Source organism: Prionailurus viverrinus, chromosome A2 (assembly GCF_022837055.1).
Source record: "Prionailurus viverrinus isolate Anna chromosome A2, UM_Priviv_1.0, whole genome shotgun sequence".
Taxonomy (NCBI): Eukaryota; Metazoa; Chordata; class Mammalia; order Carnivora; family Felidae; genus Prionailurus; species Prionailurus viverrinus.
The window spans coordinates 84,741,671-84,760,421 of NC_062562.1; the positions used below are offsets into that span (position 1 = coordinate 84,741,671).

The following is an 18,751-nucleotide window of genomic DNA, read 5'->3' on the forward strand; positions in this document are numbered from 1 at the left end:
TATTTGGAGGTGGGCCTTTGGGAGGTGATTAGATTTGGAAGAGGTAATAAGGGTAAGACCTTATGGGATTAGGGTCCTTATAAGAAGAGAAAGGAGAGACTACAGCTCTACATGGAGGGCACCCATGTGGAAGAAGGTGACCACCTGCAAGCCAGGAAGAGAGTCCTCTTGGGAGACCTAAATTGTCTGGTGCTTTGATCTTAGACTTCTCAGCCTCCATAATGGTGAGAAATAAAGTCCTGTTATTTAAGCCACTCATTTGTCCTATTCTGTTATGGCAGCCTGAGCTGACCAATACTTACCCCTTGAACCCTTCACTAATTCCAGAAATGGCCTCCATTTTTTTTTTTTTTTTGCAGCTTTGTTTTCTTGGACTTTCCCTCCTTACTGATCACTCCACTACTCTGAATCCTCTAGGAAGTATAGCTTCATATAAAGCTAATTTTCAATTCTTATTCGCCTGTGTATTTTAACTCATCATCTACTTGACAAGATTGTCAAATGAGAGAAGGAATGTATATAATTCTGTTGCACCCTCTATTCTCTAAAATATGAGATTTATAGTCATTATCCCCACCATGGTTTCTTCCTCTTTTCCTGCAGTTGTTGGCCCTTCACTTGATATGGCCTGAAGCTTATAGAAAAGACCTAATAACCAATAATCTAAGATGGCTAATACACAAATACTATGTTGAAAGTTCATTCTGTCAAGTGTAGTTCCAGAGTTTCTGATGAACATCACCATTTAAAGTGGCAAGAAAGGGGCACCTGGGTGGCTGAGTTAGTTAAGGGTCCAACTGTTGGTTTCATGCTCAGGCATGATCTCACAGTTTGTGGGTTCAAGCCCCGCTTCTGGCTCTGCGCGGACAGTGCAAAGACTGCTTGGGATTCTGTCTCCCTCCCTTTCTCTCAAAATAAATAAGACTTAAAAAAATAAATTACCGAGAAAAACAAAGGGCATACAAGGTGATTAAGTACAATTTAAAGCTTGCTCCCTTTTGTTATGTTGCGAAACATCATAGGAAAAGTTGAGGCAGTTCTTGAAATTGCATCTCTTGAGCAGAGCAAGTTTGATAGTTGTAGAACAGGAGAGGATATGTCCAATAAGAAGGAGACTGATGATCTCTGCCAGCCAACAAGCCTGGCTTCAGTGACCCACTCTACAGCTGTTCTGCCTACAGCATCCGCTCAGCCTTACCTTCATGGAAAACTAAAGCCAGTTTGTTTGTTTGTTTGTTTGTTTAATTTATTTTTTACAAATACTTTTTAGAAAGGAAGACTTCCAGATGGAAAACAAAGAGCAATTTTCTAATTTTTACTACATCAAAGAAGATATTTTACTTTTTGCTCCCAGCCCATCTTCTAATCAATCAACATTTCCGGCGATGTCTGTAAGGGAAAAGTGTAGTGTAACTGACATAAGCCCAGACCTTAAACCTGTGCTCACTCACTCGTGGATGAAATAAATCCCCCGGAGAACCCGAGAGTAGTTAGCACTAGAAGGATGGAGTCATAATATGGATCAATTTAAACTCATTTTGGGGGCAAGTAAGGCCTTTAAAAAAGGAATGATATGCTTAGTGGCTTAATACTTACTAAATTGGTCAAAATTTGGCGTGGAAGCTTACATGCTGCCCCAGAGGAGGTAAGTTATGGTGCAGAGCAGATGTATCTGTGTAGGTGTGTTTTATTGCTCTTGTCATTTTAAAATATACTCTGAATATTGTCTCACATTTCCTCAATCCATTAAAATGTTCTGTGAAAAGAAACGAAAGAATGGATGGGAGGGAAGAGAAGGAAGGAAAGAAAAACCGGAAGGAAGAAAGTTAATCTCTTCACCCCCTCCCAGGCTTGTTCCCCCACTGTCTCCATCTCTGCTTTCGCTGTGGCTCCGTTCCCTTCCCAGCTCCCTCTATTTCCCACAACCCTGAAGGCCAGCCGACAGGGGTTTACATTTTGAACACCCGTGCGTGGCTGCCGGAGCTGGGCATGCTCAAACGCCCAGGACTGGCTTTTTTCAGCTTCCAACTTTGGCAGCTCTCCCACCCGCACCCCGAAGGGGCAGGTCCGCACAGATCCCTTGGTGTGAGTAAGCGGGAAGAAATTATCCCACTCTCGCGGAGGAAGCGAGGTAGGGGAGCCAGCTGGGCAGTTCAACGTTCCGGGGGCGCTTCCAAGGGCCGCGCGCGAGGGCGCCGGGCCCTGGGGGCTGCGCAGAGCCGGGGTCCGCGGATGCGCGGGCGCGCGCGCCCGTCCGAGGGGGCGCTGTCCGAGGGCACGTGCGCGGGAGCGCGCCCGGGGAGTGGTCGCGGAGTGGCTGGCTGGCTGGCTGGCTGGCTGGCGGGCGGGGCGGGTAGGGGCGGGGCCGCGGCGGCGCGCGGACGCCGAGCTCCGCCGGGCTTCTTGAGGCTGCGGCGCGGCCACCAGCTGGAGGGCGGTGGACGTTGTATCCAGAGCCCGAAAACCTGGGACTTGGGGGGCGCTGAGGGACGCAGGAGTGGAACCTGGCCGCGAGGAAGATCCGCGCGGTGCAGCTCGTTGCTTAGCAGACGGCGCTTTCCTCGCTCCATTTAGGAAGCGGGTGGGGGTGGTTCGTGGCCAGCGTCGGGAGGTATTCGAACGCCCGCGTCCGGAAAGAAAGAATTCACCTGTGTTTGAAGGCAGCGCGCCGGACGTGGAGGGAGCGGAGGCGAGCTCTCGCTTCTGGCACAATGGGCTGTACGCTGAGCGCCGAGGACAAGGCGGCGGTGGAGCGGAGTAAGATGATCGACCGGAACCTCCGCGAGGATGGCGAGAAGGCGGCGCGCGAGGTCAAGCTGCTGCTGCTCGGTGAGGGCGGCCGGGCGCGTCCCGGGGGGCCCTAGGGTCGGGCGGGTTGCTGGGCGCGGCGCCCCGTGGTGGCCGCTGCGGGCCCTTTGCGTTTGGAAACCCAGAGGGGACGTGTCTGAGCGGCCAAGAGCGCGACTTGGAGCGGTGGGGATGGTTTCCGGGCGAGAGCGGGGCTGGTGCGGTGCAGAGCCGAGGCGGGTGCTCCTTTCCCTGGTCTCCTGCTGCCCTCCTCCCTCCTCCCTGTCCAGTGAGAACCCGCCGGCCCTGGGCTGGCGCTTTACCTCACTCACAGGCGTTGGTGTGGACCCCGCAAGGAGCCGAGGAACGGGTCGCGAGTAAATGCTGTTTCTTTTAAGTTAGCTCAGCCTTCTGAAGATGAAGGGGCATTCGCGGCACACACACACACACCATCACCTCCACCCCTCCCCCCCCCCGAAAACCCTTCCTATGGGATGTCGTATCGCGGTTGTGGTTTTCCCGTGTCAAGCGTGCCACGTTTTGTGATATTAGTGCATCTTTTGTGGGGTTCCGTGGGATTGAAATGTGTCTTTCCTGTTAACTTCCTGTGGCGACACAGTAAGTGTTAAAGGAGCACAGATTATATTTACCTTGCCTAAGGAAGTAGGCTATGCTGGATGCTTGATTTTTTTTTATTACTGTGGAGACATGGAAACCATCAAAGTTGGGTAACGTTTGCTCTGGTAGTAGGTAAGACAGATACTCGAGCGGAGAAAACCTATGTGAAAGGTGCGAGAGGGTCACGCGGAAAACAGTTCTCTCCCAGCTGCCACGGTTTCTGATGAATGAGCTTTGCCAGGTACACGCCAGGCTTTTATTTGTTCTTAGTATTGTTCTCATGGTGAAACGCTATGTGGAGGTCTTTTCCAGGTTTTTGAAAGGAGAGACCAAAAAAGGAGTAAGCCAGGGTTTTGACTGAAGGATACCTTAGGAAAATATTAACAGCATAAGACTTGCACATCTATGAGTTAAGATTTTCTTTTGTTTGCTGCCCCCCCCCCCCGCGTCCACCACACATACACACACTATAGCTATTTATTAAAGATTTCTTAGAATCTTCATCTGCAATTCCAACGATTGCTTTTGTTTTATAACAGTTATAATAAAAGAGAAATATTGCACAGACCTGTTTTCAGTAAGCTTCTGTTTCATTGGTTTAATGACTGCAGGAAAAATGGTGGTTTTTTTTTCTCCATTACTAGTAGGCTTAGAAGCAGCAAACTTGGCATGACTAAAAGTAATAATGATCTGAGTCATTTTGCTAACAAACTGTGAAATAACTTTGCATTTTAAAGACCTGGGTGGCTTTCTTCACCCTTGCCACCAACACAAATCTTTCTCAGTTAATACTCTCCCTAAGTTTTTACGTTAATAAGAAATAATGTATTTTGCCTAGGTCAGTGTATTTTTAGCGTATTGAGCATAGAAGAGACGCACCTTGATGTGGAAACGTAGATATTCCTCTTAGGAAGTGGATGTGTTTGAGACAAACATGAGACAAAAGGAAGATTACAAAGTTCTTGGAGTTTCTGCACTCTTGCTCTTATGTATTCTTTTAGTGTATTTCGGTGTGACTCTAGTTTGAGCCAGCCATCCACCATGTTTAAAGCAACTGAAAAAAATGAGTCCTGTGGTGGTGTTTTAGGCTTTAATTAGATGTCTATTAGAGAGCGATGGACTAGGATAAAAGGTCAGAGGAGTTGGTTTTTGCTTATTTTGAGAAGAGATCAGTGTTTCTTAACTTTAGCACCATTGGCATTTGAGGCAGGATAATTCTTTGTTGTGCAGGCTGTCTTGTTCATCGTAGGATGTTTAGCATTGTAGGGTGTTCTTTGGCCTTTACCCATTAGATGCCAGGAACAGCCCCCTCAGCCTTTGATCCTTGAAAAATGTCTCCAGATAGTCCCCAAAGTCCCCAACCTCCAATGAGAGCCTAGATTAACAGGGTTGAATGTATAAATATAGAAGTCAAAGTTGTATCTCTACAACCAGCTATAGTGAGAGTTATGAGAAAAGTGTAGCAGAGTCATGATTTTTGGAAGAAACTGAGATTTTTGTTTTTCTATACCAGTAACATTAGAACGATTTCAAAATGATTTTTTAAAAATCTTTAGGTAACTGAGTTCCTTCAGCTGTCTTTTCTAGATTTGGTGTTTTGCTTTTCCCTACATCTCTCTCTGTAGAAATCCTTTAGCACCCCTGCCTTATTGGCCCAGCTGTCCCTCCCCTTCCTCCTTAGGTCTTACTCCTACTCTACCCTTTTGCCGCAGGGTCCCGGCACTCTAGGTCCTATAAACAAAATGCTGGCTTATTTCATAAATGTTATTCTTGGAATGTTTCAAAACATTTTTCTTTCCCAATTTGTCTTTAGCAGTGAAGTTCTGACCTTTGGTTCGTTTTTGAATGTTTAAAGTCATATGTGTAAGCAGCTCGATGAAATAATTCCATATAAAACAACTGAATCAACTAGAAATATAAAATGATTTCTAGGTAATCTATAACCACTGTCACTCCATTTATAAAAGGTCATCGTCTTCAATTATTTTGTTTTCTTTTTTTTCATCAAATGAATTTTTTCCATTTAAGACAAAAAGCCTCCAAAGATAAATAGTTCATTATATTGCATTTTTTCTTAAGGCATTTATGCATTGTCTTTTAGACATCTGGGTTGAGAGATTCAGGTATGAGATGAACATCATTAGTAAAAAAAAATTGGTACTGTGTTACAATTAAAACAATTTTTTTTTTTAAATCAGACATATTTCACTGTCCTTATTAGGAGCAGTGAATCAGGCTTTAAAAAGAGAGGACCTAATCTAATCATTGACCTAAAGAAAATTAGGACAGGGTTTGGGTGATTCAGGTCTTTAGGTTAGTTTTCAGGCATTGGTATTAGAATAATAATACTAAATAGTGGAACTTGTTTTTATAATCACAGTTTTCTTTCCATCATAGATGGCTCATTGTCTCAGGGGAAACATTTTTTTGTTGTCATACCTTTGAGGAGGTTGCAATTTATCATTTTTTAAATGGCAGGATGATTACGCTTTGCTGTTTTTTCAGTGAGACTATATTGTACATATGAGCACTTACTGAATATTATTTTATTATAATTTTCAAAGATGTAGAGGGTTAGATTATATGAAAGTAAAATTTTCATTTACGTAAGTTAGTCTAAAGGTGAGTTTTAATTCTTTACTCTGCCTCATTATTCTCTCCACTCATCCTCACAGACAAAAATCCACACCCTCTTTCTTTTGCTTGTTTTAAATATTATAGGTTGAGTGAAAATGAGGCGAGGGAATAAGATCTCTACTACTTAGTGAGTTTTTTCCATTGCTACCAGCAAGCAGCTATTTGAGAAGCTACATCATTAATCTTTTTTGTTCCCTGTGAACTTGCTGTGTGACTTCCTTAGTTGAGAAATTCTGGCGTTGCAGGATTTTGGATTTTGCATTGCTTTCGCTATTTCTTTAGCATTGGCTCAGGATCCTAAGTGTCAGAAAACCCATTTCCTTGAATAAATGGACCTGATATTTCAACATGGGTTATGTGCTTCTCTCTCCCTCACCTGCCTTAAGAACAGTTACTTTGATAGACACTGCAGGTGACATTAACGAGTGTTTTGAAAAGGCTGATTTTTCTGTATCTTACGTTTTTCATTCTTAAAATTTATAGTTCAAGTTCTCTGATGCCTCTGGCAGCTTAATTCCAGAAGGCTTCTGGTCTTTTGCTTCTAGGCTGTTCTTCTATCATGCAAATTCCTGGCTCTGAAACTTTGTTGATTTCTCCATTGCCTGCACAATAAAAACTTTCTCTATCCTTGTGCTCTTTTCCTCAGGGCACCCTCCTCCTCCAGACAGGAACAGTAGGCATATGGCGAAGCATATTGCACTCTGGTTTCTAGTGTTGTTTAGGCTTGTGCCCTGTTTTGCTACTAGTGTGAGCACTTCAGGGGCAGAATCATTGTAAGTTGTACTTGTATCCATCCCTAACAACCTTTAACTTTTTCATGTGCTTAATTAGTTCCTAATTATGTTAATATCTTGTGTAGAATTAGGACTTCCCTAGAATACAAGCCACATACTTTGCCATTCTCAGTGTTAATGGGAATAAATGACTACCTAGCCAAACAGAGTAGACAAAAAAGGAATAATAACAGTATATGATGACCAAAATAAGCACATGGTATCTAAAAGCAGATTGTTTGGTTTAAGAATACTTTTCCACTTTTGTGAGAACTTTTCACAGTCCTTATATTATTTGGTAAAATAGAGAAAATGACAGCAAATATTCATTGGAGGAAGGTCTGCTGTGTTGCAGTTGTAGTGTTCTTTCTTAATTTTTTTTTCTTTTTTCAAGATCTCATTTTCTAATATTACTGGCCTATTTTAACCATAAATAAAGACCATGAGTCTTGTTAAATTTGTCAGTGATAAGAAATACAATGCCTGTGTTAGAGAATTTAATAGAAGATATTAGGAAATATAATGCCTATCTTAAAGAGTTAGTGGGAGATGTTATTGAAACCTGAGAAAGATTCCTATAATTTTTTAAACAAAAAGTGAACATCCAACCATAATCTTAATGTTTTTGTTATGCATGTGTTGGCCTTGGAAAGTTCAAGCTACCACAAATTCCCATGGGAGGACCTGAATGTATTTGTTGCACTTCTAGGTCACATATTTCTTGGTCACATGTTTTGGCATGCAGTTACCCAATGTGTGACTTCCCGTAGTGTGACATTGGTGAAGCTCAGATCCCAGATGGCATTTGAGCTGTATGAACTAAGGTCAACAGCACCTAATCTTGTAGTGCTGAGGCTGCCTCTGTCATGACTTGTTAAATACTAATTAAAAGCGTTAGCAGAAATAGCGCAAAATAATTTTAAAGTGAACGTTCATTGCCATAAACTTAGTGGTTTAAAACAATGTAAAATTATTAACTTTACATTCCTGGGGGTCAGAAATTCAGAATGGGTTTCACCAGGCTAGAATCAGGAGGTCAGCAGGGCTAATTTTCCTTTAGAGGTGCCAGTGGAGAATCCATTTATTTGTCTTTTCCAGCTTCCATCTAGAGGCTACCTGCTTTCATTGGCTCATGGGACCTTTTTTCATCTTCACAACCCCAGTGGCTGGTAGTCTTTCCATGTAGCATTGCTCTTGGAAGCCTCCTTTCACTTAAAGGACCCTGTGATTACATTGGCCCCACCTGGATAATTCAGGGAACAGTCTCATCTCAAGATCCTTGTTTTAACCACATCTACACAGTTTCTTTTGCCATGTAGGATGGCGTGTTCACAGGTGCCAGGGATTGGGATGTGGGCATCTTTGGGAGTTATTACTCCGCCTCCCATAGTCTTCCCTTTGGCTGCTGAAGATGCATGTGCATCTTGCCTGCAAAATGCATTTACCAAATTCCACCATCTGCCAAAGTCTCAACCCATTGCCCTATCAACACAATGTCCCAAAATCTCATCCAAATCTCATAATCTAACTCAGGTATGGGTGAGATTCTCAGTGTAATTCATCCTGGGACAAAATTCCTCTCTACCTGTGATCCTGTACAGCTTGGAAACATGTCATGTGCTCCTATAATACAGCAGTGGAGCAAGCAACAGGGTATCAGTTATAGACAAACCTGTTAGAAAAGAAAGTGGAATGAAAAAAGGAGTCCTCGGTCCCTTGAGCTTCTCAAACTACATTAGGTTTCAGAGCCTGGGAATAATCCTCTGTGATCCTGTTCCACCTTCTGGGAGCTGGACTCCGCCCTTCCTTTTTAATGAAAGGTAACACAGGTCTGCCGCTGAGTCATTTTATCAGCCCGTTTCTTGCCTGTGGAATTATTGTGACCTGACAGCATTCTTCCATTTCGGACTCCCTTAATTTATCTTTCTTCTTTCCCATTTTACTGTAACCACAAGAAAGAAAACAGCTTGCACCTTGAACAAAACCAGTTTACTTAGAAATCTCCTTATCTAAATATTCAAGTTTATAGCTTGTAAGTTCTGTTTTCCACATAACCACAGGACATAATTCGCTTAAGCTTTCTGCTGTGAGGTGACAGGGATCCCCTTTCTGCTCGTTTATAATAACATGTTCCTCCTTTCCATCCAAGTCCTCGCCAGCAGCACATTTAATGTCCATATGTCTATTAGCAGACTGTTCATGACAGTGAAAATATTTTCTGGGATCACGTATGTTTCCTCCAACATATACTTATGTAGGTGTTAAAATTTGTATTTCTACTGTGTCAGGCAATTTAGGCTTTTTCTGTCTTATTCCTCAGAATTTTAGCCTCTGCCCGTTGCCTGATTCCAAAGCCATTTCTACAGTTTTAGTATTTTTTTGCAGCAGCACCCCACTTCTAGATATCCTTAACATCTCATGTATAACTTTGGGGCATACAGAATGATTGTAATTTTATTTTCTCAGTCCTTTGCAATTTATGTGACTATTATCATAACAGCAAAATCACCAGTTTCTAGTACTCCATATGAACCCATGGTTAGTATTTCACTGCAGTAAGTTAAAGAATAAGACTTTTTTTTTTTTTTTTGGTATGCCTCCTCATCAGTGAAGTTTTTCTTGACCATCTAGTCTAAATTTATCTTCCTTCTCCTCCCTGCCTAATTACACCATTTTGAAATCATCTTGTGCATTTACTTTTTTTTATTGTCTGTTGCGCCTCTCTGTGGGATTGGTTTCCTCTGAGCATGAATCCCGTCTGACTTGTTTATCACCTAATAGTGCAGAGTAGTCCTTCCATAAATGTTGATTAAATGAATGAGTGGTTACATTATTGAACATTAATTTTTGACTAGTAATCTTTTAAAGTGAAAAAGTTGATATATTTTCTTGTGCATTGGGCAATTTAAAAAAATTTTTTTTTTTTATATTTTATTTTTGAGAGAGAGAGTGCAAGTGGGGGAAGGGCAGAGAGTGAGGGAGAGAAAGAATCTGAAGCAGGCTCTAGGCTCCTGGCTGTCAGCACAGAGCTTGATGCGGGGCTGGAACTCACAGACTGCGAGATTATGACCTGAGCTGAAGTCAGACGCTTAACCAACTGAACCACCCAGGTGCCCCTGCATTGGGCAGTTTTCGTGAGTTTGGGCCCAATGTATGCTCTTTTATTTTTTTAATATCTTGCTGGTTAGAGTAACTAAAACCTACTGCATTATTACTCACTTCTAAAACCTGGAATTAATTTGAGGTACCTAATTCTTGTTGCAGGATCAGGAAAATATTATAACTCTTGGTAAATTAGGTGTAGAGTGAAATGTGATTTTTATATTTGTGTATTCTGGACAGTATTTTCAGCAGGATTGTTGCATTGCTGTTTCACATGTTATTTGAATACTTTCTTAAAATGCATGCAGTCATTCAACAAGGCATTAAATGTGTTCCCTGAGTCCTATCTACCACTGCAGGACAATGTGATTGTAACTTTGGCTTTCTGGAGCCAGCAGGGTGCTCAGAAATGGACCACAGTCTGTTCTTCATGTCTTGCCTGTCCTCATGTGGCAAGAATCATCATTGGTGACATTTTGCAAAGTGCATTCTATATTTTGGGTGTTGAGTTATGCCTTGGGTTTACCAAATCCTTAAGAAAATTTACAGTCTAATTCTTCAGAATGGCAAATAGGGAAGAAAGAAATGGTATAATAATAGATACTGGGGGAGGTGAGCTTTAATGGGGTCTTCATTGTTGATGTTGTGGGATGTGGGGTGGAGGTCACATATCTGTCAGAAATTACTGTGGTTATAAATCTGTTCATTTCTATGCATTTCTGAGGTTATTTTTTTAAATCATGATTGGCTGTAAGTGGTTTATTGTATAGAAACCTGCATTCTGAAAAGCCTTTGCTATCTATAAGTTTTCTTACATTCCCCCACATAGAAGGACTTCTGGTCTTCTGAGGTTTATTTAGCTCTGTCCAGAGACTTTCTACATGGGGAAAGGCAGTTGACCTAGGACTCTGGCAGTAAAATGTTCTCCTTGAGATCTTGGACATGTTATCCCAATTCTTTAAGGTTTAGTTTTCTTTTCCATAAATTCCAGATGATAAATGTACCTACCTCATAGGGGTTGAGGGCACAATAAACTAAAGCATCCAGAGTTCTCAGACTTGTACATGGTGCAGAAGTTCTCAATAAATATAAGCTGTTATGATAAATACTTTAGAGCCTCTTTGGGGTCAACCCTCCCTCTCTGCCTCCTTGCAGTTTGATCCACTTATGGTCATAGACATTAAATCCTTTTGTTGGCTCCTCTTAGCAAGGGGTATGTATATAGGGAAGACATAAGGAAGTATAAAATGAATCTTTTTTAAAAAGTTTATTTATTTTGAGAGCGCACACACTCAACAGGGGGAGCAGAGAGAGAGAATCCCAAGCAGGCTTCACGCTGTCAGCCCAGAGCTCAGGGGCTCCACCCCACAAACATGATCATGACCTGAGCCAGAATGAAGAGTTGGACACCCAATCCGCTAAGCCACCCAGCTGCCCCTAAAATCAATTTTGGTATCTAGTTTTTGATCCTACTATGGCTCCCTTGTGGGGCTTGGCTTTATGTTAATAGTTCCCCATTGGGAATAGACCAGGTAAATACATGTGTTATGTTAGGAATTCTAGAGAGTGGATTTTAACTAATGGGAAAACTTTATAAATGATTTAAAAGTAATTTTGTTCTCCTTTTTATTACCCATTTTTAGAACAAATGGAGTAATTTCCTGCAAACTTTCCTTTTATCTTTCTTGAAAATAAAACAAGGCTGTTAGTATAAGTTATGAAACATTATTTGAGTTGACTCAAATGAATGTGCCATTTCTCAGGGGAATTTACGATTACTTCCCACAAATTTAAAAACCGTTTGAAACTTTCTGCACTGATGACTCAAATTCCTAATAAAACTCCAAAATTATCATGAATTTACTTTTAAGAAAAGCATCTCTTGAAAAGTGGTAGTAACCCTGATAAACAATGAAGCATTGAATCTGTGGTAGTATTTATCTCTTTTAATAATATTTCAAAGGAGTCTTCTTAAGACTTAGCATTGAATTAACTTGGTGACATTTGCCTTTCTGTTTACTTTGCCTTTCGAAGGCACAGTCTAAAATCTTTTCTAGTAATTTATTTACCTAATCTTTATTGTATTTTTGTTTGCTTGGGCACATGTCTTTTATTTGACAGCCTTTCATGATACTTAAGAAGCATGGGACCGTGAGTAAACTGCATTTAAGATCAGTGTAATAGGAATTAGAAGATAACTAATTCTTATTGGTAGTTCTGAAGTTAACCTAATTTCATGAGTTACATTTATTTCTAGTGCAATTAAAAATTTATCTACTGAGTTTTCACAAACTGAACAGTGTTATCAGCAACAAGATGAAGAATTATATGCAAGAGGTGTTCTGTGACTGTAATAAGTCATCAGTCTGGTCAGTTAAGTTGCTGGAACCGATGAGATGATTCTCCTTGGAACCAGTGCTGTGCACCTGCTTCCACTCGTTCGTCCTCTCTTGCTTCCCAGAACCTTCTTCCGTCCACCCTGGTTCTCTCTGCTATCTTCACATTTCTCCAAAGACTCCTGCGTCCTCATCCATAAACACTGTCAGATCATGCCCAGCATTAAAAGTAATGAAATCTAAGCAGAAGTATCTACACTCTCCTTAAATCATTTTTAATTCCTCATTTTTCACCTAAACATTTTAAAATGTTAGGCTGCATTCCCATTTTTACTTTTTCATTTTCCTTTTGCTATTTAAATTGCTTTTTATTTTAAAATTGTGGACTCTTTCAATTATATAGAAGTATTGAGAAATAAAACGGGCACTCACATAACTCACACAAATATATATTTTTTACAGAGAGCTTATGGTTGATCTCTGTCTTCTGGATTTTCTTCTATAATTAGGTCAGGCTTCTCATTGTAACTTCCTATCTCTTACTTTGTCTCCATTTTTTTTCTTTTCTTTATCTCCTTATCTTTTTATGTTACTTATATATCATTTTACTTCACTTTTATCCATTTAGCCATAACCTCATCTGACTTTTAACATATTGAATTTTTTTTTTCAACGTTTATTTTATTTTTGGGACAGAGAGAGAGAGAGAGAGAGAGAGAGAGAGAGCATGAATGGGGGAGGGGCAGAGAGAGAGGGAGACACAGAATCGGAAACAGGCTCCAGGCTCTGAGCCATCAGCCCAGAGCCTGACGCGGGGCTCGAACTCACGGACCGCGAGATCGTGACCTGGCTGAAGTCGGACGCTTAACCGACTGCACCACCCAGGCGCCCCTAACATATTGAATTTTTAATTTTATTAGTAATATTTGTATTTCTAGAAACCATTTTTAATCTTTTGGAAATAGTTTATTCTTATATTTTCCACCTTTTTTAAAAAGCCACTTTCATCATTCTGTACTTTTATAGTCTCTTTGTGAAAAATTTATTATTTAAAATTCTTAAGGTTCAGATACTTGTAGTGTCTTGACTATTTTATAGTAGGTAGATTGTATCCTCTAGTAATTTTTTATTGTGAGCGTATATTAATGAGCACATTGTCTGCATGAATCCTGTGCACCCTGGTATCGTGGCTTGAGAGTAGAGGGCAGGTTTACTTCAAATATACCTTATTAACACAATATTCCAAAGCTGAAGGTGTCATCTCTCACCCACTTAATCACTTTCTTCTTCTCCCTGTTTCCTTTATTTTAGTTGGTGGCAAGAAATCAAGAGATCCTTGATTCCTTATTTGCTTTTACACCCAGGTAGTCCAAAGCTCCATTGAGTTTGTTTTCTAAATATTCCACTTATTTTCCTGTCTTGGTTTTTATCATCCAGCAACAGTGAAGTTATGGTTTCGCTTCATTCCTGTGCAGTTTTGTTTGTGTGTTTGTTTTTGCCTCCCTCTACCCTTTACTCGTGTGGTCTCTGCTTAGGATGAGAGGTATGTGATTATGTGATTGTGTGTGCATGTATGGTGGGTTGCGTCTCCCAGTACTGTTGTGGAGATCCTCATTAACTCCCATTGTGTCCCTGTCCCTGGCAGTCAGATTTTTTTCTTGCCTGCTAGCATCCACTGCTTATTGGTTTATTATGTCTCATTTTGTTCACAGCCAGGGTCATCTCCCCTTCTGTCTTGGCCCTCCTTTGTGTCTCATGGGTATGATTTTTCCTGGGCAACCCTTTGCTGCAGAGCCAATACTGGTAGCCAGACTCTTGGCTACCTTGAGTGCTCTGCCTTCTCTGGTCACACCCAGCACATGGAAAATCATGTCCTATCAGTGTTGCCGATATGCTGCAGAGAGATGAGCTCAGGTGTTCCCTCTACTCAGCTGCACTTCTCCACTAGGCTGCTTGGATGTGTTCCTGCCTAGGTGACTTTCTTCTCTTAGGATCCCAAATAGGCCTCTCTGCCGTTAGCAGTCTCTTCATCTTCTCTGACATACTGTTCACCTCTGAAACTATGGCTCCAAGAGGGATATCAAGATACAAGTGACTCTCTGCCTTTCTTATCTGTAGTTGCCTTCAGCAATTGCCACTGTGCCACTGATTGCCCTGTGGCTGCCAGGCTTACAGTCTCTGCCATGTGATGCCTGCAAAGTAAGCCACTTGTACTCCTCCGTTTTCATCTGATGGCTTTAATACAACCTGTCTGCCTCCTCTCCCATTATTCACGTAAATGCAGAGGAGAAAAAAGGAAACACATTTTCAAAATATTTCTCACATTACTTTCTCCATTGTTCTTTACATTCATGCTCTGAAGTTAGGTTTTTATCACACTTGTCTTTATTGTATGCTCTTGCTGGACCACATATGTTCACCTTATTTTCATAAAGCAACTCTTCTTAGATTTAAACTTTAATATGCATAAAAAAATAAGTTGGAATCTTTTAAAATGTGGATTTTCATTCTAGGTGTGGGATGGGGCCTGAGATTCTACATTTCTCACAGGCCCTTGGGGGCTGCCTTTGCCAATCCCCAGTCCAGTCCATGCCTCGGGAAGCAGAGTCCTAGAGTGGGTGATTCTCCTGGATGATTCCGTTTATCCATTGCGTAAGCATTTTTCACAATTCATCCCATCTTTGCCACCTTCATGAAATCTCCCTTAACCTCATCTGTAAAGTTTCTAAAACAGTGTTTTGCACAAAGTAAGTGCTCACTGTAATTTATACACTTGCATGTCTGTACATGTGCGTATGTGAAGCCTATCACACTTAGTAGTTACGCTTTTATGTTACTCTGGAATGGTTTTTTAATAGAGCATTTTGAGAAAAACTATTTGATATTATCTTGCATGGAAACATGCACTTCCTGGAGAGTGATCATAAAGTATAATTAGTCATAATGAATCTTCTGAGTATTTAGCCATATTTTTTAAAGTGAATTTCTTTTTTTAATGATAGGATTTTTCAGGTCAGGTTGAATGTGACCTTACAAATATGTTTTTATGAACACTCTCATCTGGTAATGTCCATGATGAAATTCCTTTCTCAGAAGTAAATAAAGGGTGATTGTAAACTCTGGGAAAGTTTATAGTCCTTGGTCTTGAAATAATCATACTATTTTTACATAACCTCAACTAATCTAATCTAAACCTAATCTAGCCGCATATACAACATGATGTCCATTCCCTTTAAAAGGCAATTCTGATCTTAGACACTATTCTTTACATTAATATTTACTGGCAAGTATTACAAAATATGTAACATTTTATGATTAAATATAGCATAAATGATTTACACTTTTTTCATTTGCTGGTTAGGCTCCGCTGTTAGGTAAGTTATGACACCTGGTTCTTATGAAACATGTAAATTCATTCAACAGATGTTTATAGAATGCCAACTCTGTGGCCTGCATTGTCTAAGTATCTGGAAATGGAACAATGCTTGGGAAGCCGATATTAACTCAAGTAGAGAAAACATTCTTTAAGTGTTTTAACCATAAGATGAAAGCAATACGCTTACTTTGACTTGTTTACTTACAATTTTAAGTATTTAAAACATGGGTTCTGGGTTTCTTTTCTCTCTCATTTATCATACTGTGCCTTTTCAGTAGATCATTTTAACTTTGTTTTGGATGATTGCATTTATACACAGGTTGAATTTTACTGCTTTTTGCCAAAAGCTATTCAAAAACTTACAGAGCAAAGAATAAGTAAGAAACTCCAAAGTAATTTACATTGTAAACCTGGTGATGATGCTTAGAATTTTAGAACTAACTTCTTAAAAAGTTATCAACCAACAGTGTGGCCCATGGTACACATCTGAGATAACTTAAACTCTAGTATCAAATGTAAGCAGTATAAAAAGTTCTGAAAAATAGAACACTCTTAACAGACTCTTAACAGTGGCTATCTTTGGAGAACCAGTCAACAGAACCTTTGCTTTATAATTCATAGACTGTGTAGATTTTTGAATTGTATTTGGGTGCATGTGGATGTTTTTGTTCATCAGTAAGAAAATGTTATTTTTTAAAAAAAGGTAGAAACTATAAGCATCAGACTGAGTCTTTCAGATGAAAGACTCATTTTTATATTTTTCTGAATAAAAGTAGAAAATGCTTTATAGTTTTTGTAGAATGAATCCATATACATGGGGGACTCAGTTGAGATCTCAACTTTAATATTTTCAGAATTGCATGATATTCTAGAAATCATTTGGCATAATGGTTTGTGTGGATTTTTGAAAGTTAAGATTAGTTATTTAGATTTATGATAGTTTTAACCATTAAATATTATGTGGATAAGTTTGCAACAGGGTATTCAGTGCATTTGATAGAACATTTTGAGTAAGCATATAGAGATGTCACTTCCTTGTCATGTTATTTCCTATGTATGTAGTCCGTGATTTAAGAAAGGTTGGTTTTTAATAATGTATCATTTCCATTTGGGGCATTTTCCAAGTTTAATTTACTGTTATTAAGATTCTAAAGCTTGATATGTGAGTGCCTTAAATTGAAGTATTCAACCAGAGCATTTCTGTTGTTATAGTAATATTCTGAATGTGTTTCTTCTACTAATAATGGATTATGTGGTATAGATCCAAGATTGTTTCATATTTTAATGCAATAGTAGTGTGATAACCTCAGTGTAGAGCCTTCATGAAAGATGCATTCTGCAACTTTCTTGGGCATAAAATATTCATAAAGTGTTTTTCTTCCTAATTATCTTTGTTTCTCTTATTTTATATTTAATATTCATATATTATTCTCTTATAAAAATGGCATCTGTGCTGGTAGATAAAGTAAACATTGGCATGGTGAGTGTGTGAAGAGTACTTCTGTTTATAGGCAAGGCTTTTTATGTGCTAGGAAGAGGTACTCCTCAGGCTAGCTCCAGCAAAGAACATATTATGACACAGACAGCTCAGAGGATACCCAAGGCTGAAACTTTAAAGCTGGTGGGTTGGGAACCAAGACTGTGCCTTTGGCTTTGGAGCTGCGTGGCATTGCAGTGGTGTCCTTCCAGCCTTCTGGTTTCCACACTCTGTAAGCTTTATGCTCAGTTTATACCACTCACTGCCTCAAACTCTCATTTAGTTTTCCAAAATCAGGCAGCTTTGATCTGCCCATCTCACCTTTTATCCCCAGCTATGGAGCCCCTGGACTACCTTTTGGTCAAATACTCAATCCTCTCTGGTCCAGGGACCTGTGGTAGGGGAACAGTTCAGAATCATGGAGCCTGCTCCTCAGAAAGCCAAGGAAAGGACTGTTAGGTTCTGTTTAAACAAACAAACAAACAAACAAACAAGTTTGGTGTTCCTTCCTTTGTACATCTAGTATCAAAAAATAGTTTATTTATTACCTTCTAAACAACAAAGAAGTGGCTTTTTCACCAGACTGTTCATCACCAATGGCACATATGTTCACTGTCTCACATGTTTTGTGTTGTTTAGTCTTGAGACTTACATGAGATGTTAGTCATATCTCTAAGTTGAAAATCTGCAGTTATATACAACATTATTTTATTATAGGAAGAAAATACAGGCATTGTTCTCTTGTGTTCTCGTTTCTAATTATTTTTGAAGGCTAAGTATTGCATGTGTTTTTTGAACATTTGGGAAAATAAACATTTGAGTAAGCTTCTTTTCTGTATGCATTTTGACATGATAGTGTATATGTATATAGCTGTATATTTTTTTGGCTCGTATAGTTACCTATCATTAAATAGCGCCTGTGTATTCTCATGTTTAGTGTCTACATAGTAATCCGTCTTATAGATGTGCCATAATTTATTGAGTCACACTAATGTTGAAAATTGAGGTCTTCCAGCTTTATAATCAGATATGCCGTGATGACCATATTTTGTGCATATATCTTTGCCTATATTCCTGATTATTTCCTAAGATTAGTGGCTTAGAATGTTTGAACTGTTTTTAGACTTACGATATGTACAGCTAGATTGCTTTCCCCACATGTTCCATTTTCCACCCCTGCAGGTGGCATGTGAGGCTGCTGTTTCGTCTTACCCTCATTAGCATTGAGGGTTCTTGTAATTATCTGTACTAAACTGGTGAGTAAAAATGCTTCACATTGTTACTTTAATCTGCAATCTGGAATTTGCTGAGGGGTGGTGGAAGGACTGTCTGTTCTAAAGAAGTGAGTCTGGTCCATTTTAAGATTCATCAGAACCTGTCCTGTGATACTTTGCATATTTGTTGCATATTATTTCCCCAGTTGTGTGCTTCTTGATTTTGTAACTTTTGGACATACATTCCTTGTTTTACTTCAAGTTCAGTAAGAAGATTTAGAATTGCTTGAATTGTTGGCTCTGTATCTGTGCCTTGAGTGATTTTGACAAACGACATTTTTGTGTTTGCTATATATGCCTTTTGAATATAAAACCTGCGAACTTTTCTCATCAGTAGTAGAGAAGACCTTCTTAAACAAGAAGGGAAAAAT

General features: G+C 39.8%; 1 protein-coding gene and 1 long non-coding RNA gene across 3 annotated transcripts in view; one reads left to right on the forward strand and one right to left on the reverse strand.

Moving 5' to 3' along the window:
• Positions 1 to 1,301: 1,301 nt before the first annotated feature.
• On the reverse strand, positions 1,302 to 2,044 carry LOC125160708 (uncharacterized). The gene is made up of 3 exons (XR_007150346.1): positions 1,954 to 2,044; positions 1,597 to 1,756; positions 1,302 to 1,389 (listed from the first exon to the last, which is right to left on the reverse strand). It is a non-coding gene; the product is annotated as an uncharacterized LOC125160708 (long non-coding RNA).
• The window catches only part of GNAI1 (G protein subunit alpha i1), an 85,878-nt gene continuing 69,126 nt past the window's right edge, over positions 2,000 to 18,751 (forward strand). The window contains exons 1-2 of one of the 2 annotated variants that reach the window (XM_047849923.1): positions 2,000 to 2,131; positions 2,661 to 2,829. In XM_047849923.1, coding sequence (XP_047705879.1) covers positions 2,712 to 2,829 — 118 coding nt within the window. In that variant the 5' untranslated portion in view covers positions 2,000 to 2,131; positions 2,661 to 2,711. Of the gene's footprint in view, positions 2,132 to 2,660; positions 2,830 to 18,340; positions 18,363 to 18,751 lie in introns of those variants that run through there. The other variant, XM_047849924.1, reaches the window with a different exon arrangement.